Source organism: Somniosus microcephalus, chromosome 22 (assembly GCF_052327205.1).
Source record: "Somniosus microcephalus isolate GS21.2 chromosome 22, FLI_Smic_1.0, whole genome shotgun sequence".
In the NCBI taxonomy this organism is placed as follows: Eukaryota; Metazoa; Chordata; class Chondrichthyes; order Squaliformes; family Somniosidae; genus Somniosus; species Somniosus microcephalus.
The window spans coordinates 8,214,538-8,242,397 of NC_141008.1; the positions used below are offsets into that span (position 1 = coordinate 8,214,538).

A 27,860-nucleotide genomic window follows, 5' to 3' on the forward strand; every position below is an offset into this window, starting at 1 on the left:
AAGCCAATGATCCGGGTTGTGGGGCTTTCACTGCTCACTCCAAAGGTTGGGTGGGTGACACAAGCTGTTGGAGGCACATACCGGGCCGGTGTCCCTGGACCAGCCCATCTCCCGGATTCTCTGAAAGACTCTAACCTTCTCCCTCTGTGGCCTGAAGGTCAGGCGTGTTTCAGATAGTGAGCCTATCAGATTACCGACCTGGTTAACTCCAGTATCTAAACTTGGAGCCTGTATATTTTTACTCCCCGCAGCATCTCTATATAAGAGAATGGTCACACCTTCCTTTGTCTGGATTGTCTGTCTGTTGAAGGGATACAGGGATCAGCATCGAGATGGTAGGAAGCCAGGACCTTGAAGTCCTGCAGCATTGCTCTGATTCATTTCAATTATAGAGTAAAGGTGACAATTGTTGGAAATCACTGCTGTTTTCTGGTGGATCACATGAACTCTGTTTTCTATCTTTCCTTGGTTTCTCGCTCCTCGCCTTTTCTCTATTCTCCATAACCTGTACTTTGCTCCGCTTCCTTTTATCTGAGTTTGAAGTTGTCCGTGTTGTGTTCTGTTTTAGTCCCCAAAGAAGGCGAAGAAGAAGGCAGAGGGAGGAAGTTCCAATGTCTTCTCAATGTTTGACCAAGCTCAGATCCAAGAGTTCAAAGAGGTGAGCGTTAGATTGTCCCGGACCAGAACCCGAATCTAGAAACCATATTCCTCAGTCAGTTCATCCTCCAACATCAAACTGTGTCCACCCAATGCCCGAAAGTGTGCTTATCTTAGACATCTACCATGAAACGAAGCGTACTAAATGCAACTTTGTAATACAACCCAGATTAAAGCTGTGAGCTGGGATATGTTTTAACAGGCAATATACCTGTAACATGTATCTATCAGTTAGCTGAAGGAGCTATCTGGTCGCACAAAATCCAAAGCTCAACCTCCAATCTAATCCTCTCTCCTCCAGGCTTTCACTATCATGGACCAGGACAGAGATGGCTTCATCGGCAAGGATGATCTGAGAGGCACCTTCGCTGCTCTGGGTAGGGAAACATTTAGTCATTTACACTTCAGAAATCCTTCACGGAGCTTGAAGCATTTCACAGAGGATTTTATATATGCAATGAAGTGAATTCCTGCTTTGAAGTTTATAATAACTCGTGCGTTACAACTGGTTCCCCACCAGGCCGCGTGAATGTGAAAAGCGAGGAGTTGGATGCGATGGTGAGTGAGGCACCGGGAGCCATCAACTTCACTGTCTTCCTCACTATGTTCGGCGAGAAACTGAAAGGTAAGAACAGCGAGCACTGATTGGAGATGTCGAGATAAATGACAGGATGTGACAAGGAACCGCATGAAGGTTTATTAAAGTGCTGGCGTTAAGCGTATTTATCGCAATGCTAACCCTATCATAGTAGGTTCAGTGTGACTGTGTCTATACTCGTCACCGGACCAATACAAACTCTCCATTTCAGTAGTTCTTTGATTATTTTTTGCTCAAAGTGCTGGAAGTGCGGCATTTTTCAAGTTTTGCCTCCCACTGTCCAGTTTGATTTCATGTAGAGTAAAGCTTCCTGTTTCTGGTCAATGTGCCTTAGTCCTCTTGTCAGATGGAGCACCCCGACTGCAGAACTGCACACACCTGGCGTCCTCACCGACTGATAATATCCGTAAAACAACTGTTGGCCACATTAGCAATTGGTTTATATTATCCTCCTTTGTCTATTCCTCTAAAGGCGGTGCTAACCTGTTTATTTTAAACAGGGAGAATGCCTCTGTTAAAATAGTCGACAGTGCAATGTTATTACAGACCTGTTAAACAGGAGCCGTTAATATTGCCACAAGTAACTTCTAGGCTACAGTCTTAAATTGCTGTGAATTGTTGGTCCTCTTGTGTTTAGTATAAGGCGAGCTTAGACTGTACAAACTTATATAGAACCATTGAAGTTTACAGCACAGAAGGAAGCCAATGGGCCTGTCTCACTGCCCACTCTGTGCTTCAAATATTTATCCCATTTTCCCTTAAAAGATGCAATGGATTTGCCTCAACCACCTCCTGTGGCAAAACATTCCATGCTCCAACAACCCTCTGTGTAAAATTTCTCCTAACCCATCTCCTCACTTTCTTAGTTACTATTCCTTATTGATGACCCCCTGAGGTTCTCTCTCCATTTAAAAAAAAATTGTCCCTGGGATGTGGGCGTCACTGGCAAGGCCAGCATTTATTGCCCATCCCTAGTTGCCCTTGAGAAGGTGGTGGTGAGCCTTCTTGTACAACTGAGTGACTTGCTAGGCCATTTCAGAGGGCAGTTAAGAGTCAACCACATTGCTGTGGGACTGGAGTCACATATCGGCCAGACCAGGTAAGGATGGCAGATTTCCTTCCCTAAAGGACATTAGTGAACCAGATGGGTTTTTACAACAATCCGATTGACGTAAGAAAACTACTAGGCACTTGGTCTAAGCATTAAACAAAGCTTTAATCAACTGTTTTGCAACACGGCGGTCTAGTTGTGTCCTTCACTAGTTCCTGTTAAGAATGTCCTGCGCAAGCTGGGCCCATGCCCGAGTATTTATACTCTCCCTGGACAGCGCCACCCGCAGGCCGCTCAGTTGATTCATGTCACCGATAGTTTCATGGTCACCATTACTGATACTAGCTTTTCATTCCAGATTTATTTAATTAACTGAATTTAAATTCCACAGCTGCTGTGGTGTGATTATGAACTCACATCATTACTCTATGACTCTATGACTCTATGATCATTAGTCCAGGAACATAACCACTATGCTACTGTATTCCTCAGGCACTGTCCCCCTCGCCTTCAAATCTGCTGTCATCATCCCCTCCTCAAAATAAACAACCCTTGATCACTCCATCCTTGCAAACCACCCCATCTCCAACCTCCCCTTCCTCTCCAAAGTCCTTGAATGTGTTGTTGCCTCCCAAATCCGTGCACATCTTTCCCAGAACTCCATGTTTGAATCTGTCCAATCAGGTTTCTGCCTCTGCCACAGGACCAAAATGGCTCTTACCAAGATCACAAATGACATCCTTTGTGACTTGTCCGCAGCCTTTGACACGGTTGACCACTCCATCCTCCTCCAACACCTCTCCACTGTTGTCCAGCTGGGTGCGACTGCACTCGCCTGGTTCCATTCTTATCTATCTAATCACAGCCAGAGAATCACCTGCAACGGCTTCTCTTCCCGCTCCCGCATCGTTACCTCTGGGGTCCCCCAAGGATCTATCCTTGGCCTCCTCCTATTTCTCATCTACATGCTGCCCCTCGCGACATCATTGGAAAACACAGTGTCAGTTTCCACATGTACGCTGATGATACCCAGCTCTACCTCACAACCACTTCTCTTGACCCCTCCACTGTCTCTAAATTGTCAGACTGCTTGTCCGACATCCAGTACTGGATGAGTAGAAATTTCCTCCATTTTCTTCAAGTTCCACAAACTCCGTTCCCTAGCCACCGACTCCATCCCTCTCCCTGGCATAATCTGTCTGAGGCTGAACCCGACTGTTCACAACCTTGGTGTCATAGTTGACCCTGAAATGAGCTTCCAACCACATATCCGTGGCATAACTAAGACCACCTATTTCCACCTCCGTAACATCGCCCGTCTCCGGCCCAAGTCAGCTCATCTGCTGCTGAAACCCTCATCCATGCCTTTGTTACCTCTAGACTTGACTATTCCAACGCACTCCTGGCCAGCCTCCCACGTTCTACCCTACGTAAACTTGAGCTCATCCAAAACTCTTCTGCCCGTGTCCTAACTCGCACCATGTCCCGTTCACCCAACACCCCTGTGCTCGCTGATCTACATTGGCTCCCAGTTAAGCAAAGCCTCAATTTTAAAATTCTCATGCTTGTTTTAAAATCCCTCCATGGCCTCGCCCCTCCCTATCTCTGTAACCTCCTTCAGCCCCACAACCCCCCGAGCTATCTGCGCTCCTCTAATTCTGGCCTCTTGAGCATCTCTGGTTTTAATTGCTCAACCATTGGCGGCCGTGCCTTCTGTTGCCTCAGCCCTAAGCTCTGGAATTCCCTCCCGAAACCTCTCCGCCTCGCTACCTCTCTTTCCTCCTTTAAGGCGCTCCTTAAAACCTACCTCTTTGATCAAGCTTTTGGTCACCTGCCCTAATTTCTCCTTATGTGGCTCGATGTCAAATTTTGTTTTATAACGCTCCTGTGAAGCACATTGTTGTTGTTGTTGTTATTTTTGTAACCAGACGAAGTAGTCTTTCTCTATTTACTCCATTAAAGCCCATAATAATTTTAAAAAACCTCTATTTAATCTCTTCCTTGGCTTTAGGAATAGAGGAATAGAGAATAAAAGCAAGGAAGTTATGGTAAACCTTTATAAATCACTGGTTAGGCTTGAACTGGAATATTGTGTCCAATTCTGGGCACCAGACTTCAGGAAGGATGTCAATGCCTTGGAGAGGGTGCAGAGGAGATTTACCAAATTTAGTATCAGACTTCAGTGATGTGGAGCGACTGGAGAAGCTGGGGTTGTTCTCCTTAGAGCAGAGAAGGTTAAGGGGAGATTTAATAGAGGTGTTCAAAATCATGAAGGGTTTGATAGAGTAGAGAGGGAGATACTGTTTCCACTGGCAGGAGGGTCAGTAACCAGAGGGCACAGATTTAAAATAATTGGTAAAAAGTCCAGGGGGAAATGGGAGAAATCTTTTTATGCAGTGAGTCGTTACCACCTGCAATGCATTGCCTGAAAGGGCGGTGGAAGCAGATTCAAAAAGAATTTTCAAAAGGGAATTGGATATAAATACTTGAAAATGAGAAATTTGCAGGACTACGGGGAAAGAGCGGGGAGTGCGACTAATTGGAGAGTTCTTTCAAAGAGCCGGCACAGACATGATGGGCCAAAGAGCCTCCTTCTGTGCTGTCTCATTCTATGATTCTTAGCTTTCTCTAGTACAGTGGAAATAGTCCCAGTATCTCAAGTCTCTCCTTATAACAATAGTTTCCCATCGACAACATCATCCCGGTAAATTGATGGTGTACACTCTTTGTGGCTTTAATGGGGCACAAAACTGTACCGAGTGCTCTAACTGTGGCCTACCCAATGTTTTGTACAAATTTATCATTATATACAGCTGGCAGGGAGAGATGAAACTTTTCATCCCATCTTTCAGAACTGGCTCAAAACTTAGGTCCCAGAGGCGAAGCCATGGTATATTTATTTAGCAGAGCCCATCAATGTTGAGTGGTGGGGAAAAGGCCATCATTTGCCCATAGTGACCGACTTCCTTCCAGAATGATTGTATTACACAGTATAATGAATCAGGAATCATCTGAAGACAATACTCATCCTGTTCTTTCGAAGTTGAGCTCCTCGTCACTTGACGCGTTAATGTCAATTTCAGGTCAATTCAATCAATTAGAAATATAATATTGCCTCTGCATTCCTCCCAATTTAGAAGTGGGCTCATCAGTAAATGCTACTATAAAAAGACCAGTACTGGAGACCAGTACTGGACTGGAGGTGAAGCCATTGCTGAAGGGTAAAGTGGTTTAACCGTTGTTACTAGTGCTGAAAGAAGGCAGAGCTAAAGGTGGCATCTTTAAATCAGCCTTAAAAATGGAATAGATCTTACAACCATAGCTTGTGCCTGAGGCAGAACGAGAGTGTCTGCAGACAGGTCATTAAAGTGGAGTAATCCTATTGGCTGGGTATCAGGCACTAAGGGTCTGTGCTGGTGCAAGGTGCAGGGTGCAGAGCAATGACCAAACCATAAAATAATAAGAGGTTCTCTTTATTATTCGCTCCTATTATCAGGTTTTGTTTGTTTTCCCCTCTTTCCAGTTTATCCCACACAACTCTTCCCAGCTGGAGTATTTCTAGAGGTGGTTAGAGGCTGTGGTGGGAAAATCGCAGGTTTCTACAGAAGGTTCAACTCGATGGGTTGAATGGCCTCCCTTATCTCGATTTGTCTCTGTGAGTGGTAGGAAGCCTCTTTTGGTGAAGTGCCAGGGCAGGCAGCTGATCTGTCTCCACAGAGCTCCCTATACTGATCTGTAAATGGCTTATAATCGGCTACCCCCACCAATCCTTTCCCCTTCACTGTGGGGAATTGGCTTCCTTCTCATGATCTAACTGAGATCGGAAACTAACTGTGTGGGAATGCTGGTGTTATAGACTGATACCTGGGATGGCAGGAATGACGTATGAGGAGAGATTGGGTCAATTAGGCTTATACTCGCTGGAGTTTAGAAGAATGAGAGGGGATCTCATTGAAACTTATAAAATTCTAACAGGACTAGACAGACTAGATGCAGGAAGGATGTTCCCGATGGCGGGGGAGTCCAGAACCAGGGGTCACAGTTTAAAGATAAGGGATAAGCCATTTAGAACTGAGATGAGGAGGAATTTCTTCACCCAGAGAGTGGTGAACCTGTGGAATTCTCTATCACAGAAGGCAGTTGAGGCCAATTCATTAAATATATTCAAGAAGGAGTTAGATATATTTCTTAAGGCTAAAGGGATCAAGGGATATGGGGAGAAGGCAGGGATAGGGTACTGAGTTTGGATGATCAGCCATGATCTCATTGAATGGCGGAGCAGGCTCGAGGGGCCGAATGGCCGACTCCTGCTCCTATCTTCTATGTTTCTATGTTTCTATAGGCTGCACTTTCCCCCAAAACTTTGTTTTTGTGTCATAGCATAAGCAGATTGAGCCCCTTATGGTACAAAACCTGCATGCCTTGTATGTGCTGTGAAGTGGATCAGGTGCCCGAGAATAATAATTACTCTCTAATTGTGGTATAACATGGAAGACCACCGTGCTCCCCATCCCTCCCAAAAGTTGGAAAGTTTCCACACCAACAGACTGATGCATATAGACTAAAATGACATGGTCAGATTTACAGTCCAAATGATACTTAATCAACACAATCGGCAGGAATTCCCTTGGGGTTTATCTTGATTGACTGCTGGAACTTTGGTGCAAGATTGGCGGAAACTCTGTTTATCGTCGATGTATCCAGGTTACCTTGCTCTTCCGCCAAACTTATGGCAGCCAATCGGGAGACACGGCCGAGGAAATTCCCAATGACTATCTAAAAAAATATATTGGAATCCGTCCATAAGGGATTAAGATATTGTTTTTGGAATAAGCGACAAGGCTTTGGGATGTAGCAGATTAGTCTCTTGCTGGGCCTTTCAGATACCATATTGTATGTAGATGCTGCAAATCTCAGTTCATTCATGGAGTTCAGATTTCATATGGGAACAAAAATTGATCAGAGAATTTCCTTATACTTGTCCAGCCATAAGGCCTCTGAAATCAAAGCTGTCGCTCATTTATGAATCATAGAAAGTTACAGCACGGAAGGAGGCCGTTTCAGCCCATCATGTCCGCGCCGGCCAACAAAGAGCTATCCAGCCTAATCCCACTTCCCAGCTCTTGGTCCGTAGCCCTGCAGGTTACAGCATCCCAAGTGCACATCCAAGTACTTTTTAAATGTGGTTAGTGTTCCTGCCTCTACCACCCTTTCAGGCAGTGAGTTCCAGACCCCCACAACCATCCGGGTGAAGACATTTCCCCTCAAATCCCCTCTAAACCTTCCCCCAATTACTTTAAATCTGTGCCCCTGGTTTTTGACCCCTCTGCTAAGGGAAATAGGTCCTTTCTATCCATTTTATCTATGCCCCTCATAATTTTATACACCTCAATAACATCTCCCCTCAGCCTCCTCTGTTCCAAGGAAAACAGACCCAGCCTATCCAGTCTTTCCTCATAGCTAAGATTCTCCAATCCCTAAAACATCCTTGTAAATCTCCTCTGTACCCTCTCTAGTGCAATCACATCTTTCCTGTAATGTGGTGACCAGAACTGCACGCAGTACTCTAGCTGAGGCCTAACTAGTGTTTTATACAGTTGAAGCATAACCCCCCTGCTCTTGTATTCTATGCCACGGCTAATAAAGGCAAGCATTCCGTATGCCTTCTTAACCATCTTATCTACTTGGCCTGCTACCTTCGGGGATCTGTGGACATGCACTCCAAGGTCCCTTTGTTCCTCTACACTACTCAGTGTCCTATCATTTATTGTGTATTCCCTTTCCTTGTTAGCTCTCCCCAAATGCATTACCTCGCACTTCTCCAGATTGAATTCCATTTGCCACTGTTCTGCCCACCTGACCAATTTATTGATATCTTCCTGCAGTCTACAGCTTCCTTCTTCAGTATCAACCACACAGCCGATTTTAGTATCATCTGCAAACTTCTTAATCATACCCCCTATATTCAAGTCAAGATCGTTGATATATACCACAAAAAGCAAGGGCCTAGTACTGAGCCCTGCGGGACCCCACTGGAAACAGCCTTCCAGTCACAAAAACACCATCAACCATTACCCTCTGCTTCCTGTCTCTGAGCCAGCTTTGAATCCAACTTGACACTTTGCCCTGGATCCCATGGGCTTTTAACTTCGTGACCAGTCTGCCATGTGGAACCTTATCAAAAGCCTTGGTAAAGTCCATATACACTACGTCAATTGCACTACCCTCATCTACCCTCCTTGTTACCTCCTCAAAAAATTCAATCAAGTTTGTCAGACATGACCTCCCTTAACAAATCCGTGCTGACTACCCTTGATTAATCTGTGTCTTTCTAAATGAAGATTTATCCTGTCCTTCAGAATTCTTTCCAATAATTTTCCCACCACCGAGGTTAGGCTGACTGGCTTGTAATTACTCAGTCTATCCTTTTCTCCCTTTTTAAACAAGGGTACCACATTAGCAGTCCTCCAGTCCTCCGGCACCACACCTGAAGGTAGAGAGGATTGAAAAATGATGGTCAGGGCCTCTGCTATTTCCTCTTTTGCTTCACTTAACAGCCTGGGATACATTTCATCCGGGCCTGGGGATTTATCCACTTTTAAAGCTGCTGAACCTCTTAATACTTCCTCTCTCACTATGTTTATTTCATCTAATATTTCACACTCCTCCCCCCTGATAACAATGTCTGCTTCGCCCCTCTCCTTTGTGAAAACAGACGCAAAGTATTCATTAAGAACCCTACTGACGTCTCCCGCCTCCACACACAGATTACCCTCATGATCTCTAATAGGCCCTACCCTTTCTTTAGTTATCCTCTTACTCTTAATACAATTATAAAACATCTTTGGGTTTTCCTTGATTTTACTTGCCAAGAATTTTTCATGCTCTCTCTTTGCTTTCCTAATATCCTTTTTAATTGCACCCCTGCACTTTCTGTACTCCTCTAAAGATTCTGGAGTATTTAGCCCTCGGTATCTGTCATATGCCTCCCTTTTTTTCCTTATCCTACCCTGTATGTCTCTAGACATCCAAGGGGCTCTAGATTTGTTAGTCCCACCTTTTTTATTTAAGGGCACATATTGGTCTGAGCCCTCCAGATCTCCTCCTTGAATGCCTCCCACTGCTCTGACACTGATTTACCTTCAAGTAGCTGTTTCCAGTCCACTATGGCTAAATCCCCTCTGAGCTTAGCAAAATTTGCTTTTCCCCAATTTAGAATTTTTATTCCTGCTCTGTCCTTGTCCTTTTCCATAACTACCTTAAATCTAACAGAATTATGGTCACTAGCACCAAAATGCTCCCCCACTGACACACCTTCCACCTGCCCAGCTTCATTCCCTAAAACTAAGTCCAGAACCGCCCCCTCCCTTGTTGGGCTTGCTACATACTGGCTAAAAAAGTTCTCCTGGATGCATTTTAGGAATTCTGCACCTTTTATACCCTTCACACTCATTTTGTCCCAGTTAATATTGGGGTAGTTGAAATCCCCTACTATTACTGCCCTATAGTTTTTGCACTTCTCAGAAATGTGTCCACATATTTGTTCTTCTATCTCCCTCTCACTGTTTGGGGGTCTGTAGTACACTCCCAGCAGTGTGATCGCCCATTTTTGTTTTTCAATTCGACCCATATGGCCTCGTTTGATGATCCCTCCAACATATCATCCCTCCTCACAGCTGTAATAGTTTCTTTAATCAATACCGTGACCCCCCCTTCCCTTTTTACCTCCCTCTCTATCCCGTCTGAAAATCCTGTAACCAGGAATGTTGAGCTGCCATACCTGCCCCTCTTTCAGCCACGTCTGTGTAACAGCTATAATATCATAGTCCCAAGTATCTACCCGTGCCCTCAGCTCATCTGCCTTGTTCGCTATACTCCTTGCATTGAAGTATATACCATTTAGTACAGGCAAACCTCCTTGTTGACTACTATCTAGCCCTTGATTCCTCTGCCCTTCCAATTTACTTTCTATGTTTTTGTTTTCCAATTCCAGTTTTTCTTCCCTCCCTATTGACTCTATACTGAGGTTCCCATCCTCCTGCCAAGCTAGTTTAAACCCTCCCCAACAGCACTAGCAAGCCCTCCCGTGAGGATATTGGCCCTGTTCCCGTTGAGGAGCAGCCCGTCTGGCTTGTAGAGGTCCCACCTCCCCCAGAAACGGTTCCAATTCCTCAGGAATCTAAAGCCCTCCCTCCTACACCATCTCTCCAGCTACTTCACAGTTTATCTGTCTGGTTTACAAGCAGCTGTTAATGCCTTTACCATTTACAATTCAATTAGCTCCTGTTGAGTCTGTGTGTTCCAGATATACTTATTTTAAATAACTGGACACAGACAACAGGAAAAACTTAAACAGGTCTTTACTACTTGAAGGTCAGGGCTGAACTGCTTTACAAATTACTACACAGAGCTTATATACCGGTGTGGTCACCACCGGTACTACAATATACAGTAGCAAGAGAAAGTAGTCCATCTTCTTAAGGTAGTTCTCTTAAGGTGGTACAGGTTACATACACCACAGCTCCTAAAACAAAACCATGGTATCCTGATTAATTTCCAGATCAACCAGCTCGGCCTGGTCTCACAGACAGCTTGTCTCCAGGCTTTCGTTTTGCATTTGCATGAGGTATGACAGCTTCCATTTTAACCCGATTGGAAGAAGAGCAAAGGGTGCTCTTGGTGTTCTGGCCAACATCGACCAACACCACCAAAAAAACGAGGTTAACTGGCCATTTCTCTCATTCGCTCTTTGTGGGGCCTTGCTGTGTACAGATTGGCTGCCGTTTTGCCTGTACAACAACAGTGACTGTGTTTCAAAACGAACTTATTGGCTGCGAAGATCTTGAGACTTGCTGTGGATGTGATAAAGTGTCACAGAAATGTAAGTTCTCTCTCTGTAGCTACTTCAAAATTATATGAAAAAATAAAATATAGAAATCTCCCTTAACAGAGAGTAAAATACTTTAAGTAGCAAGAGGGCCCCGATTCTTCAATGAAACTTACTGCAGACCACAATAATATCTTTAGTAGATAGATGCCTCTTAGCAACTCTTATATGTTCCAATAGCAGTCTTAGAATGTGTGTGGCTTTTAGGATCAATATCTCTGGGTAAGTTGATCAAGGGACTAAAATGAACAATCTGTCTGGTAATGCCTGTCTAGCAGTCCTGTTTACTCAGAACCTAATTTATATATCAAAGTGTTTTCAGGGTGAATTCTTTGAAAAGACCATGGGGGAAAAATTCGGTTGCTATGCGCCTCCCGCAAACCCCCTAGCGCCCGGGTGTGGTGCCGCTAACGCCTCCCGTGAAATTCAGCGGGAGGTTAGTGGTGGCAGTAGCCGGTAGTGCCCCATGGCGCTGCGCCTCCTGCGATGACGTCATCGCCATGCACAGCACCCCGCTCGCGCTCCGGTTGCAAACTTGGCTCGCGCCCCCTGACCGACCGCCGGACGCCATGTCTGACAGGGTTAGTGGGGGGCGTATGTGCGGCCGGGGCGGAGACAATTAAAGGGCAGGTGCTGGGTGGCCTTTTTTTTTGGCCTGCCAACATCTGCCCCCTCTTGCCGCCTGCTGCGGGCGCCGGCCGCGATCCGTCAGGTCCAGCAGGGTTCCGGTGCGCGCTGCGCTGGGCCCCTGCCCTTTAATCAGGGGAGGGAGGCCTGCAGTACTGCGGCCGACGTGCCGACGTGCATGGCCCTGCTGCACATAGCGCCACGATATTCCATGGGAGCATCCCAAGAGGGAGCGGGAGTGCTTCCAGTAGTGCCCCGCCTCCTGCTTGGGGTGCTACCATTCAATTTCGGGCGCGGGGCCGCTAACTTTATCGGGGCGCTACCGGCGAAGTTAGCACCCCAAGGTGGGTGCGGGCCAATTTTCCCCCCGAGATGCTGTGGAAATCCAAACTATCTACTGAGTGTCTGAACACGGATTTTATTCTAGAGTAGCAGTTTTATCTGAAGCATCAGAATGGCTTATATTTTGATCAGCTCCTTCTCCTTATCCCACCATGGAACCTGTGTATTGCTACATCAGAGCCACAGCAATACCTCGATATCTTGAGTAGTAAACATTAGTTAACAAGCCAATTGCACGTTTGTGACATGAATTCAACCTACCCTTATACTCTGGCCATTGAGTTTATTTATTTGTTTTCTGGATGTGGGTCATGTTGGCAAGGCCGCATTTATTGCCCATCCCTAATTGCCTTGAGAAGGTGGTGATGGGAATTCTCCTTGAATCACTGCAGTCCGTGAGGTGATGGGACTCCCACAATGCTGTTAAGCAGAGAATTCAAGGACTTTGCCTCAGCAATGATGAAGGAATGGCAATATGTGTCCAAGCCGGGATGGATGGAACCTGGATGTGATGGTGTTCTCAGGATGCTGCTGCTCTTGTCCTTCTTGGCGTTAGAGGTTGTAGGGGAGGGAGGTGCTCTTGAAGTAACCTTGGTGAGTTGCTGCAGTGCATCTTGTAGATAGTGCATATTGGCACAGTGCGCCAGTGATGACAGGGGCGCCAATCAAGTGGACTTCTTTGTCCTGGATAGTGTCGAGTTGCTTGTTGTGGCTGCACCTATCCAGATGAGTGATGAGTATTTTATGAAATATTCTATTAGTTAAAAGGCTGAAAAAGGATGAAGTCTGGTGGCACATTGGTACTTGCCATGAATAGAGCAAGTGAGCATTGGCCAGGTATGTCCTGACAGACAAGAAAGAAACATGACCAAGCAAGCCATCCAGTGTACCCTAATGCAGATCCTCGTCACTGGATCAATAACAAACTCATTAAAAGCATGAGAGGAATTCACCTGGATACCACCTCAACTGGGGAATAGTGCATGATGTGGGAGAGTAAGAAAAACCTTAAAAGTAGAGATAAAAATAAAACCATCTACAGATAAACTCTGGCATAAAATAACAGGTGTCCATGATTGCTCCCATACAGAATTCCTGATCTCACTTGGTGCCATCAAGTTTGTTAGCACAGAGCAGAGGTGTGACACTTTCTCACTGAGATAGAGTGGGAAACAGGGACAGCTTTACCCAGGCTGCTCTTTTGCTCCAAGTGTAGTTCCCCACGTTGTCCAAGAGAAGATCCTGCCCTTTGCAACATTTCTCTTCACTTTCAAATGCATCTCCAAAATGGGCAATTCATCCATACCTTTGGCTACCTCACCTAATTCTCCCAACTCCTGTTCAGTATCTGTGCCCCCCTCCGTGAACAACCATATTTGGTAGGCAAATGATCTGAAAATAATATTAAAATTGGAGCCAAAAATAAATGGGGCCCACAGCATTACATTTAGTGTTCTGAATCCCAAATGTGACTGTTAATGATCTACTTCTTCCTGTGGTTTTCTCCAGGTACTGACCCAGAAGAAACAATTTTAAATGCTTTTAAGATTTTTGACCAAGACGCCAAGGGACATATCAAAGCAGACTAGTAAGTGTAAAACAAATATTCTCTTCCTTCCTCTTGTAGATTGAAACAGAGGTATCACCCAGGGCACATAATCAATGTGTCCAAAGTATTAATATTTTTAACATTCTCTTTGGCTGTAAACATTCACCTTTAGAGCACTCCTCTATGAGGTCCTGTATTCCTCTATGTCCATGGAGAAGGTGCCCATGTGTTTGATCTTACTCTCATGAACACATTAAAAACTCATTAAGGACCACGGACAGACCAACCGACTCAGGATCAACCTGAAAACAGACTGATAGGACTGCTCAGAAATGGAACTTTCTTTCCCTGAAGTGACCCACTGAAATGTAGAGGTATAAAGCGTTACACCAGAGCTCATCCGTGTGAAGATTTATGCCAACTATTTATATATTAAAAGGAGTGGGTCACAACATTTCATGCATTGAAGTCCTGTGTCAATGGATTGTCGACGTTTACCTGTAGGGTAAGTGATTGAGGTTTTCAATGTTAAACATCACATAACGTTAGCTGCTAACACTCCTACATAGCATATTGAGAGTAAATACCAAATAAACTGATGGAGTCTACATGAAGTTGTAAGCTTTGGCCTTTGAGACTCACTGCAGAGCGACCTAAATTTTTGAGCCTTTGTTGTCTCATTTCGGTATAGGTAAGTAAAGAAGGCAAGTATTGATGTTAAATTTAAACATGTCAGTAATTTTATTGACCCCTTACATCTCTCCTAGACTCCCCCCGACCTTACCCCATTGTGTGCATTTTCCGAGAGATTTCCCACCTCCAGTTCCCCCCCCCCAATTAGTCATTGATGCCACAGGCCTATTTAATTTATTATCAGCCCATCTACCTGCCCCAGGTCGTTCCCCTTATAGATTTCACACGATAAACCATCTGCTCGCTTCGCCTGCTTGCTCACCAGGCCCCTCACACATTATCCTGTTCCCTGGTACGTCCACCTGTCCTTCTGCCAGCTCATCATCCCCAAATGTAGGGAATTGTTACTGTCACATTGGTAAATCCACTACACCCCACCCACTGGGATCTGGCCAAGAGGAGTGGGAGGGATCTGGCCAAGAGGAGTGGGAGGGATCTGGCCAAGAGGAGTGGAGGGATCTGGCCAAGAGGAGTGGAGGGATCTGGCCAAGAGGAGTGGGAGGGATCTGGCCAAGAGGACTGGGAGGGATCTGGCCAAGAGGAGTGGAGGGATCTGGCCAAGAGGAGTGGAGGGATCTGGCCAAGAGGAGTGGGAGCGATCTGGCCAAGAGGAGTGGAGGGATCTGGCCAAGAGGAGTGAGAAGGACCTGGCCAAGAGGAGTGAGAGGGATCTGGCCAAGAGGAGGGAGAGGGATCTGGCCAAGAGGACTGGGAGGGATCTGGCCAAGAGGAGTGGGAGCGATCTGGCCAAGAGGAGTGGAGGGATCTGGCCAAGAGGAGTGGGAGCGATCTGGCCAAGAGGAGTGGAGGGATCTGGCCAAGAGGAGTGAGAAGGACCTGGCCAAGAGGAGTGAGAGGGATCTGGCCAAGAGGAGTGAGAGGGATCTGGCCAAGAGGAGTGGAGGGATCTGGCCAAGAGGAGTGAGAGGGACCTGGCCAAGAGGAGTGGGAGGGATCTGGCCAAGAGGAGTGGGAGGGATCTGGCCAAGAGGAGTGGGAGGGATCTGGCCAAGAGGAGTGGGAGGGATCTGGCCAAGAGGAGTGGGAGGGATCTGGCCAAGAGGAGTGGGAGGGATCTGGCCAAGAGGAGTGGGAGGGATCTGGACGGGTTGGAACGTACAGGGGAATGAAAAAAATCAAACATGTTTTCTCACCTCACCTTGTTTGCTGTCTTTACAAGTTTGTCTCCCATTACTCACTTTTGCTGCTATCAGTGGTTACATCTGGGAGAAACCGGCTCAGTGGTCACTGTGACTGCCACCGAGCATGCTACAGAAGACTTGTTCTGATCGCTAATGGGAAAAGTCATATGGAAAACATGGAAAAGAGGACGTTGTAAAACCACTTTCAGGAATCTCTGTCGTATAACCAGCTAGGAACACTCAAAAGTGTACTCGACGGTTGTTACACACTGGAGGGCTGTCAATGCTGTCATAAACTGTTTGTTCTACCTTCCTACCTACCTCTCTCTCTCTCTATCTAGCTATCTCTCTATCTACCTACCTCTCTCTCTATCTATCTATCTCTCTATCTATCTCTCTATCTATCTCTCTATCTACCTACCTCTCTCTCTATCTATCTAGCTCTCTATCTATCTATCTCTCTATCTATCTCTATCTCTCTAGCTCTCTATCTATCTATCTCTCTATCTCTATCTATCTCTCTTTCTCTATCTATCTATTCTAAACTATCTATCTATCTATCTATCCTAAACTATCTATCTATCCTAAACTATCTATCTATCTATCAATCTATTCTAAACTATCTATCTATTCTAAACTATCTATCTATTCTAAACTATCTATCTATCTATCTATCTATCTCTCTCTTTTCTGTTGCAGCATCAAAACTATGCTGATGACCCAAGCTGACCGATTTAATGAAGAAGAGGTAATGATTTAATGTTGTCTGAAGTTCTTGCTGAGGTTTCCCTTGGACCATAGCACTGGTCATTATACATTATCAGTAACATTGCCTAAACTTACAGGCAATGTATGGCTAGAGGTACAATGAGGTGCTACTTCTCCGATTGTCACCTGTTGACCCCAACAGTTCTTAACTGCGACAGCATCCTTTTTGTTTCAAACTCTGTGACCACTTTCCATGCCTCCATTCTGCAGCAGGCCTGAAGGATGTGAACTTCCAGTTACCTGACTCATGCTAAGCCAGCTGAGTGAGTGGTGCAGCAGACATTAGTGTCATTGGAAAGGCAGATGTCAGAAGTAATCAAGCAATGTTATTGTCTTCTGTTGTCACTGACCGAAGAACGCCCTCTCAGAGGATCACTGGGCATTAATTACATCGGAATTTTAGTCAATCCGAGCCCAGTTCAAACATTGCCCTTTCACCCCTTGTGACCTGAGTCCATGATGATGGCTGTAAGGGTTTTATATGAAATGAGATTGTCCTGTCACAATCCCATTCCTGATCAGGACCACTGACAGTACAATATTAAATGGCCCTGGACCGGCAGAAATCAATTCTCTTTGAGTGGTTACTAAAATCTGACAACCAACCACGAACTTATATAGTTCAAAAAACTCAACTGCTTCTACATCCGAGACTCTGCTCCTGGTGCAGACAGGGAGTCAGATTGGAGAGTCGGGGGCAGAGGCTGACACACCCAATTCATGGTACTCCTCATTTACTGGTGATTAAAGTTAATGACCTAGAAATGTGATGGCTCCCCACTCATGTTTCAGGCAGTAAATGGGTGCCGAGGCCTCCACTATGGCGGGCAGGAACCGCGCGCTCCTTTCGAGCTCGAAGGCAACAAAATATAGGTACCCAGGGGCGGGGCCTAATGCAAGGTTACACCCTTCACACTAATATAATAGCAAAATACTGCGGATGCTGGAAATCTGATGAAGGGTCCCAGACCTGAAACGTAAACTCTGTTTCTCTCTCCACGGATGCTGCCTGGCCTGCTGAGTATTTCCAGCATTTGCTGTTGTTATTTTATACCCTTCACATGTGGAAATAAGGGGCAGAATGCCTTTTTGATGCCCCCTTTGTAAGATTGGGCTACTCAATGGTGGGCAGACCAGGCCGCACCAAAAAGGTAAGTTTATAAAAAATACTTACCTGAATGTGGAGCTGGAAGGAGGAGGAGGGCTCCGCCGGACCAAACATTAAACCCACAGGCCGTGTGACCGGCGCACAACCACCCCTCCCAATCGCTGTCCTCGAAATCACCACCTCCCCGATCACCCCTCCCCCGATCACCCCTCTCCCAATCACCCCTCTCCCAATCACCCCTCTCCCGATCACCCCTCCCCCGATCACCCCCTCCCCGATCACCCCTCTCCCGATCACCCCCTCCCCGATCACCCCCTCCCCGATCACCCCTCTCCCAATCACCCCCTCCCCGATCACCCCTCTCCCGATCACCCCCTCCCCGATCACCCACTCCCCGATCACCCCTCTCCCCGATCACCCCCTCCCCGATCACCCCCTCCCCGATCACCCCTCCCCCGATCACCCCTCTCCCGATCACCCCTCCCCCGATCACCCCCTCCCCGATCACCCCTCTCCCGATCACCCCTCTCCCAATCACCCCTCTCCCGATCACCCCTCCCCCGATCACCCCCTCCCCGATCACCCCTCTCCCGATCACCCCTCTCCCGATCACCACTCCCCGATCACCCCTCTCCCGATCACCCCTCTCCCGATCACCCCCTCCCCGATCACCCCTCTCCCAATCACCCCTCCCCCGATCACCCCTCCCCCGATCACCCCTCTCCCGATCACCCCTCTCCCGATCACCCCTCTCCCAATCACCCCTCTCCCGATCACCCCCTCCCCGATCACCCCCTCCCGATCACCCCTCTCCCGATCACCCCCTCCCCGATCACCGCTCTCCCGATCACCCCTCTCCCGATCACCCCTCTCCTGATCACCCCTCTCCCGATCACCCCCTCCCCGATCACCCCCTCTCCCGATCACCCCTCTCCCGATCACCCCTCCCCCGATCACCCCCTCCCCGATCACCCCTCTCCCGATCACCCCTCTCCCCCGATCACCCCCTCCCCGATCACCCCTCTCCCGATCACCCCTCTCCCGATCACCACTCCCCGATCACCCCTCTCCCGATCACCCCTCTCCCGATCACCCCCTCCCCGATCACCCCTCTCCCGATCACCCCTCTCCCGATCACCCCCTCCCCGATCACCCACTCCCCGATCACCCACTCCCCGATCACCCCCTCCCCGATCACCCACTCCCCGATCACCCCTCCCCCGATCACCCCTCCCCAATCACCCCCTCCCCGATCACCCACTCCCCGATCACCCCCTCCCCGATCACCCCTCTCCCGATCACCCCTCTCCCAATCACCCCCTCCCCGATCACCCCTCCCCCGATCACCCCTCTCCCGATCACCCCCTCCCCGATCACCCACTCCCCGATCACCCCCTCCCCGATCACCCCTCTCCCGATCACCCCTCTCCCAATCACCCCCTCCCCGATCACCCCCTCCCCGATCACCCCCTCCCCGATCACCCCTCTCCTGATCACCCCTCTCCCGATCACCCCTCTCCCGATCACCCCTCTCCCGATCACCCCCTCCCCGATCACCCCTCTCCCAATCACCCCTCCCCCGATCACCCCTCCCCCGATCACCCCTCTCCCGATCACCCCTCTCCCGATCACCCCTCTCCCGATCACCCCCTCCCCGATCACCCCTCTCCCGATCACCCCTCTCCCGATCACCCCTCTCCCGATCACCCCCTCCCCGATCACCCCCTCCCGAACACCCCCTCTCCCGATCACCCCCTCCCCGATCACCCCTCTCCCCGATCACCCCTCTCCCGATCACCCCTCTCCGATCACCCCCTCCCCGATCACCCCTCTCCCCGATCACCCCTCTCCCGATCACCACCTCCCCGATCACCCCTCTCCCGATCACCCCTCTCCCGATCACCCCCTCACCGATCACCCCTCTCCCGATCACCCCTCTCCCGATCACCCCTCTCCCGATCACCCCCTCCCGAACACCCCCTCTCCCGATCACCCCCTCCCCGATCACCCCTCTCCCGATCACCCCTCTCCCGATCACAACTCTCCGATCACCCCCTCCCCGATCACCCCTCTACAGATCACCCCTCCCCGATCACCCCTCCCCGATCACCCCTCTCCCGATCACCCCTCTCCCGATCACCCCTCTCCCGATCACCCCTCTCCCGATCACCCCTCTCCCCGATCACCCCTCTCCCGATCACCACCTCCCCGATCACCCCTCTCCCGATCACCCCTCTCCCGATCACCCCCTCCCCGATCACCCCTCTCCCGATCACCCCCTCCCCGATCACCCCTTCCCGATCACCCCCTCTCCCAATCACCCTCTCCCCGATCACCCCTCTCCCGATCACCCCTCTCCCGAACACCCCCTCTCCCGATCACCCCTCTCCCGAACACCCCCTCTCCCGATCACCCCCTCTCCCGAACACCCCCTCTCCCGATCACCCCCTCCCCGATCACCCCTCTCCCGATCACCCCTCTCCCGATCACAACTCCCCGATCAAACCCCTCCCCGATCACCCCTCTCCAGATCACCCCCTCCCCGATCACCCCTCCCCCGATCACCCCCTCCCCGATCACCCCTCTCCCGATCACCCCCTCCCCGATCACCCCCTCCCCCGATCACCCCCTCCCCCGATCACCCCTCCCCGATCACCACTCCCCGATCACCCCTCTCCCGATCACCCCTCTCCCGATCACCCCCTCCCCGATCACCCCTCTCCCGATCACCCCTCCCCCGATCACCCCTCCCCCGATCACCCCCTCCCCGATCACCCCTCTCCCGATCACCCCTCTCCCGATCACCCCCTCCCCGATCACCCCTCTCCCGATCACCCCTCTCCCGATCACCCCTCTCCCGATCACCCCTCTCCCGATCACCCCCTCCCCGATCACCCCTCTCCCGATCACCCCCTCCCCGATCACCCCTTCCCGATCACCCCCTCTCCCAATCACTCCTCCCCGATCACCCCTCCCCGATCACCCCTCCCCGATCACCCCTCTCCCGATCACCCCTCTCCCGATCACCCCTCCCCGATCACCCCCTCCCCGATCACCCCTCCCCCGATCACCCCCTCCCCCGATCACCCCTCCCCCGATCACCCCTCCCCCGATCACCCCTCCCCCGATCACCCACTCCCCGATCACCCCTCTCCCGATCACCCCTCTCCTAATCACCACTCCCCCGATCACCCCTCCCCGATCACCCCTCCCCGATCACCCCTCTCCCGATCACCCCTCTCCCGATCACCCCTCCCCGATCACCCCCTCCCCGATCACCCCTCCCCCGATCACCTCCTCCCCCGATCACCCCTCCCCCGATCACCCCTCCCCGATCACCCCTCTCCCGATCACCCCTCCCTCAATCACCCCTCTCCCGATCACCCCTCTCCTAATCACCACTCCCCCGATCACCCCTCCCTCAATCACCCCTCCCCCGATCACCCCTCCCCCGATCACCCCTCTCCCGAACACCCCTCCCCCAATCACCCCTCTCCCGATCACCCCTCCCCGATCACCCCTCCCCCAATCGCCCCTCTCCCGATCACCCCTCTCCCGAACACCCCTCCCCCGATCACCCCTCTCCCGATCACCCCTCTCCCGATCACCCCCTTCCCGATCACCCCCTCCCCCGATCACCCCTCTCCCGATCACCCCTCTCCCGAACACCCCTCCCCCGATCACCCCTCTCCCGATCACCTCTCTCCCGATCACCCCCTCCCCGATCACCCCTCTCACGATCACCCCTCCCTCAATCACCCCTCCCCGATCACCCCTCTCCGAATCACCACTCCCCCGATCACCCCTCCCTCAATCACCCCTCCCCCGATCACCCCTCTCCCGAACACCCCTCCCCGATCACCCCTCTCCCGATCACCCCTCTCCCGATCACCCCTCTCCTAATCACCACTCCCCCGATCACCCCTCCCTCAATCACCCCTCCCCCGATCACCACTCCCCCGATCACCCCTCCCTCATCACCCCTCCCCCGATCACCCCTCTCCCGATCACCCCTCCCCCAATCACCCCTCTCCCGATCACCCCTCCCCGATCACCCCTCTCCCGATCACCCCTCTCCCGATCACCCCTCTCCCGAACACCCCTCCCCCGATCACCCCTCTCCCGATCACCCCTCCCCGATCACCCCTCTCCCGATCACCCCTCCCTCAATCACCCCTCCCCCGATCACCCCGCTCCTAATCACCACTCCCCCGATCACCCCTCCCTCAATCACCCCTCCCCTGATCACCCCTCTCCCGAACACCCCTCCCCGATCACCCCTCTCCCGATCACCCCTCTCCCGATCACCCCTCTCCCGATCACCCCTCTCCCGAACACCCCTCCCCCAATCGCCCCTCTCCCGGTCACCCCTCCCCGATCACCCCTCTCCCAATCACCCCTCCCCCGACTTCGCCCTCCCCCGATCACCCCTCCCCGATCACCCCTCCCCCGATCACCCCTCCCGCGATCACCCCTCTCCCGATCACCACTCCCCCGATCACCCCTCCCTCAATCACCCCTCCCCCGATCACCCCTCTCCCGATCACCCCTCCCCCAATCACCCCTCTCCCGATCACCCCTCCCCGATCACCACTCCCCGATCACCCCTCCCCGGATCACCCCTCCTGCGATCACCCCCTCCCCCGATCACCCCTCCCCCGATCACCCCTCTCCCGATCACCCCTCTCCCGATCACCCCACCCCGATCACCCCTCCCCCGATCACCCCCTCCCCCGATCACCCCTCCCCCGATCACCCCCTCCCCGATCACCCCTCTCCCGATCACCCCCTCCCCCGATCACCCCTCCCCGATCACCCCTCTCCCGATCACCCCTCCCCGATCACCCCTCCCCCGATCACCCCTCTCCCGATCACCCCCTCTCCCGATCACCCCTCTCCCGATCACCCCCTCCCCGATCACCCCTCTCCCGATCACCCCTCCCCGATCACCCCCTCCCCGATCACCCCTCCCCGATCCCCCCTCCCCGATCACCCCTCCCTCAATCACCCCTCCCCCGATCACCCCTCTCCTAATCACCACTCCCCCGATCACCCCTCCCTCAATCACCCCTCCCCCGATCACCCCTCTCCCGAACACCCCTCCCCCAATCACCCCTCTCCCGATCACCCCTCCCCGATCACCCCTCTCCCGAACACCCCTCCCCAATCGCCCCTCTCCCGATCACCCCTCCCCGATCACCCCTCTCCCGATCACCCCTCCCCGACTTCGCCCTCCCCCGATCACCCCTCCCCGATCACCCCTCCCCCGATCACCCCTCCCACGATCACCCCTCTCCCGATCACCACTCCCCCGATCACCCCTCCCTCAATCACCCCTCCCCCGTGCACCCCTCTCCCGATCACCCCTCCCCCAATCACCCCTCCCCCGATCACCCCTCCCTGATCACCCCTCCCCGATCACCCCTCCCCGGATCACCCCTCCTGCGATCACCCCCTCCCCGATCACCCCTCCTGCGATCACCCCCTCCCCGATCACCCCTCCCCCGATCACCCCTCTCCCGTTCACCCCTCTCCCGATCACCCCTCCCCAATCACCCCCTCCCCGATCACCCCTCCCCCGATCACCCCTCCCCCGATCACCCCTCCCTGATCACCCCCTCCCCGATCACCCCTCCCCCGATCACCCCTCCCCGATCACCCCTCCTGCGATCACCCCCTCCCCCGACCACCCCTCCCCCGATCACCCCTCTCCCGATCACCCCCTCTCCCGATCACCCCCTCCCTCGATCATCCCCGATCACCCCTCCCCTGATCACCCCCTCCCCATCATCCCTCCCCCGACCAATCCTCCCCCGACCATCCCTTCCCCGATCACCCCTCCCCCAAGCATTGCGGCGCAGGAGCTGTGAATGGATACATACTGGAGCATTCGTGATGCTGAGGACGTTGTGGATATCACGTTTAATCAGTTGGTCACATGGCAGGTAAAGGCTGCACAGGCAGGAAGGGAATGGGTGACCGCGAGGCAGAGTAGTAGGTGCAGGCAGGTAGTGCAGGGGTCCCCTGTGGCCATCCCCCTCTCAAACAGATATACCGCTTTGGATATTGTTGAGGGAGATGGCTTATCGGGGGAAGGCAGCAGCAGCCAACTTCCTGGCACCATGGGTGGTTCTGCTGCACAGGACGGGAGGTAAAAGAGTGGGAGAGCTATAGTAATAGGGGATTCTATTGTAAGGGGAAAAGATAGGCATTTCTGCGGCCGCAAACGAGACTCCAGGATATTATGTTGCCTCCCTGGTGCAAGGGTCAAGGATGTCTCGGAGCGGCTGCAGGGCAGTCTGGGGGGGAGGGGAGGGTGAACAGCCAGTTGTCGTGGTGCATATAGGTACCAACGATACAGGTAAAAACTGGGATGAGGTCCTAAAAGCTGAATATAGGGAGGTAAATTAAAAAATAGGACCTCAAAGGTAGTAATCTCAGGATTGCGACCAGTGCCATGTGCTAGTCAGTGTAGAAATAGAAGGATACTTCAGATGAATACATGGCTAGAGGAATGGTGCAAGGGGGAGGGATTCAAATTCCTGGGACAGGTTCTGGGGGAGGTGGGACCAGTACAAACTGAACGGTTTGCACCTGGGCAGGACCGGGACCGATGTCCTTGGGGGAGTGTTTGCTGGTGCTGTTGGGGAGGGTTTAAACTAAAATGGCAGGGGGTTGGGAACCTGTGCAGGGAGACAGAGGAAAGGGAAGCAAAGATAGAAGCAAAAGACAGGAAGGAGAAAAGCAAAAGTGGCATTCAGAGAAATCAAGGGTTTAAATCAAACATGGCCACAGTAAATAATAATTCTAAAAGGTCTAAGAGTGTTAAAAAACCAAGCCTGAATGCTTTGTGTCTCAATGCAAGGAGCATTCATAATAAGATGGATGAATTAGCTGCGCAAATAGATGTAAACGGATATGATATGATTGGGATTATGCAAACATGGCTCCAGGGTGGCCAAGGCTGGGAACTCAACATCCAGGGGTATTCAATATTCAGGAAAGACAGGCAAAAAGGAAAAGGAGGTGGGGTAGCATTGCTGGTTAAAGAGGAGATTAACACAATAGTAAGGAAGGATATTAGCTCTGATGATGTGGAATCTGTATGGGTAGAGCTGAGAAATACCAAGGGGCAGAAAATGTTAGTGGGAGTTGTATACAGACCCCCAAACAGTAATGCTAAGGTCGGGGATTGCATTAAATGGGAAATTAGAGATGCGTGCAATAAGGGCACAGCAGTTATCATGGGTGACTTTATTCTACATATAAATTGGGCTAACCAAATTAGTAACAATACTGTGGAGGGTGAATTCTTGGAGTGTATGCGGGATGGTTTCCTGGACCAATATGTTGAGGAACCAACTAGAGATCAGGCCATCTTAGACTGGGTATTATGTAATGAGAAAGGATTAATTAGCAATCTTGTGCGAGGCCCCTTGGGGCGGAGCGATCATAATATGATAGAATTCTTCATTAAGATGGAGAGTGAAGTATTTGACTCAGAGACTAGGGTCCTGAATTTAAATAAAGGAAACTACGATGGTATGAGGCGCGAGTTGAGTAGGATGGATTGGGGAACGTTACTTAAAGGGTTGACAGTGGATAGGCAATGGCAAACATTTAAAGATCCCTGCTTGGCATAAAAATAAAAATTAAAAGGTGACTCAACCGTGGCTAACAAGGGAAATTAGGGGTAGCATAAGATCCAAGGAGAGGACATATAAATTGACCAGAAAGAGCAGCTCTCAACTGAGAGCAGTTTAGGATTCAGCAAAGAGGGACAAAGGGATTAATTAAGAGGGGGAAAATAGAGTATGAGAGTAAGTTTGCAGGGAACATAAAAACTGACTGTAAAAACTTCTATAGATATGTGAAGAGAAAAAGATTGGTGAAGTCAAGCGTAGGTCCCTTGCAGTCAGAATCAGGGGAATTTATAACGGGGAACAAAGAAATGGCTGACCAATTAAATACATACTTTGGTTCTGTCTTCACAAAGGAGGACACAAATAACCTCCCAGAGATGTCAGGGAACATAGGGTCTAATGAGAGGGAGGAACTGAATGAAATCAGTATTTGTAGGGAAATGGTGTTGGGGAAATTGACGGGATTGAAGGCCGATAAATCCCGAGGGTGTGATATCTACATTCTAGGGTACTTAAGGAAGTGGCCCTAGAAATAGTAGATGCATTGCTGGTCATCTTCCAAAATTCTATAGACTCTGGAACAGTTCCCATGGATTGGAGGGTAGCTAATGTTACCCCACTATTCAAAAAAGGTGGTAGAGAGAAAACGGGGAATTATAGACCGGTAAGCCTGACATCGGTAGTGGGGAAAATGCTAGAGCAGAGCATTTGGAAAACAGTGACAGGATCGGACAAAGTCAACATGGATTTACAAAAGGTAAATTGTGCTTGACTAATCTGGAATTTTTTGAGGATGTAACTGGTAGAATAGATAAGGGAGAACCAGTGGATGTGGTGTATTTGGACTTTCAGAAGGCTTTCGATAAGGTCCCGCATAAGAGATTAGCGTGTAAAGTTAAAGCACAAGGGATTGGGGGCAAGGTACTGACTTGGACAGAGAACTGGTTGGCAGACAGGAAGCAAAGAGTTGGAATAAACGGCTCTTTTTCTGAGTGGCAGGCAGTGACTAGTGGGGTACCGCAGTGATCGGTGCTAGGACCCCAGCTATTCACAATATATACATGAATGATCTAGACGAGGGAACTAGATGTAACATCTCCAAGTTTGCAGGCGACACAAAGCTGGGTGGGCGTGTGTGCTGTGAGGAGGATACTGAGAAACTCCAGTATGATTTGGACAGGTTGGGTGATTGGGCAGATGCAGTATAATGTGGATAAATGCGAGGTTATCCACTTTGGTGGCAAAAACAGGAAGGCAGATTATTATCTGAACGGCAATAGATTGGGAGAAGGGGAAGTGCAACGAGACCTGGGTGCCCTTGTGCACCAGTCGCTGAAGGTAAGCATGCAGGTGCAGCAGGCGGTTAAGAAGGCAAATGGTATGTTGGCCTTCGTAGCGAGAGGATTCGAGTACAGGAACAAGGATGTCTTGCTGCAGTTGTACAGGGCCTTGGTGAGACCACACCTTGAGTATTGTGTGCAGTTTTGGTCGCCTTATCTGAGGAAGGATGTTCTTGCCATGGAGGGAGTGCAGCGAAGATTCACCAGACTGATACCTGGGATGGGAGGAATGACGTATGAGGAGAGATTAGGTCGATTGGGCTTATACTCGCTGGAGTTTAGAAGAATGAGAGGGGATCTCATTGAAACCTATAAAATTCTAACAGGACTAGACAGACTAGATGCAGGAAGGATGTTCCTGATGGCGGGGGAGTCCAGAACCAGGGGTCACAGTCTAAAGATAAGGGGTAAGTCATTTAGCACAGAGATGAGGAGGAATTTCTTCACCCAGGGAGTGGTGAACCTATGGAATTCTCTACCACAGAAGGCAGTTGAGGCCAATTCATTAAATATATTCAAGAAGGAGTTAGATATATTTCTTAAGGCTAAAGGGATCAAGGGATATTGGGAGAAGGCAGGGACAGGGTACTGAGTTTGGATGATCAGCCATGATCTCATTGAATGGTGGAGCAGTCTTGAGGGGCCGAATGGCCTAATCCTGCTCCTATCTTCTATGTTTCTATGTTTCTAATCAACATCACTAAAGCAGATTATCTGGTCATTATATTGCTGCTTTTGGGAGCTTGCTGTGCGCAAATTGGCTGCCGCATTTCCCACAAAACAACAGTGACTCCACTTCAAACGTACTTCATTGGCAGTAAAGCGCTTTGGGATGTGAAAGGTGCTATATAAATGCAAGTCCTTCTTTTTATTTTGGACAATGGGGTAATTATCCTAGCAGACTGGGTTCTGATGTGGTGAGTGCAGGGCAGAAGGTCTGAGTGAGAATTTCCACATGGTTAAATCAACTACACTCCACACCGGGCTTAAAAGATTTAAAGTTCTGTCACTCAACTGAAGTTCTGGTTGCTGAGTCTGTGATTAATGTGAATGTCATCCTGTCTTTTTCACCCTCTAGTGTGAGCAGATGTTTACTGCCTTCCCTCCTGATGTTGCGGGCAATCTCGACTATAAAAATCTGTGCTACATCATCACACACGGTGAAGAGAAGGACCAGGAGTGATGGACCTCACCGTGCAGGATGAAGATTGGGATTGGGAGCTCGGCAGTTCTTCCTGCCTGGTGATGGAAATGATCCGGAGTGATGTAATTCAACTTAGGAGTTCTCAATTAACTAGTGGACCCACTGCCTATAACTTCACACACCATGGAATGTTAACTTCCAATATCCTGGTGTTGACTCACAGTTCTGATTATGCAACATGCTTGTTGTGAAGAGAATTCCACCCTGATCATGACTCCAACTCAACTGTAAATAAATATCTTCCACTAGCA

At 50.2% G+C, this 27,860-nt stretch overlaps 1 protein-coding gene across 2 annotated transcripts; it reads left to right on the top strand.

The window, feature by feature from the left end:
* Window positions 1–228: 228 nt before the first annotated feature.
* On the top strand, window positions 229–27,860 carry LOC147102012 (myosin regulatory light chain 2B, cardiac muscle isoform-like). Of its 2 annotated transcripts, none has more exons than XM_085964145.1 (7): window positions 229–335; window positions 569–658; window positions 959–1,034; window positions 1,178–1,282; window positions 13,672–13,750; window positions 16,246–16,294; window positions 27,484–27,860. In XM_085964145.1, exons 1-7 carry the CDS (start codon window positions 333–335, stop codon window positions 27,586–27,588), a joined length of 507 nt encoding a protein of 168 aa, XP_085820271.1. In that variant the 5' UTR covers window positions 229–332; the 3' UTR covers window positions 27,589–27,860. The 2 variants fall into 2 exon arrangements, with proteins under 2 accessions (XP_085820271.1, XP_085820272.1); XM_085964146.1 differs by lacking the exon at window positions 229–335 and adding an exon at window positions 375–399.

What these genes read in the sequence shown, in the direction of transcription:
- LOC147102012 (XM_085964145.1), top strand. An exon ending in GTTCGGCGAGAAACTGAAAG is followed by an intron (nt 1,283 to 13,671) that starts GTAAGAACAGCG and finishes GGTTTTCTCCAG; the next exon opens with GTACTGACCCAGAAGAAACA. An exon ending in GGACATATCAAAGCAGACTA is followed by an intron (nt 13,751 to 16,245) that starts GTAAGTGTAAAA and finishes TTTCTGTTGCAG; the next exon opens with CATCAAAACTATGCTGATGA.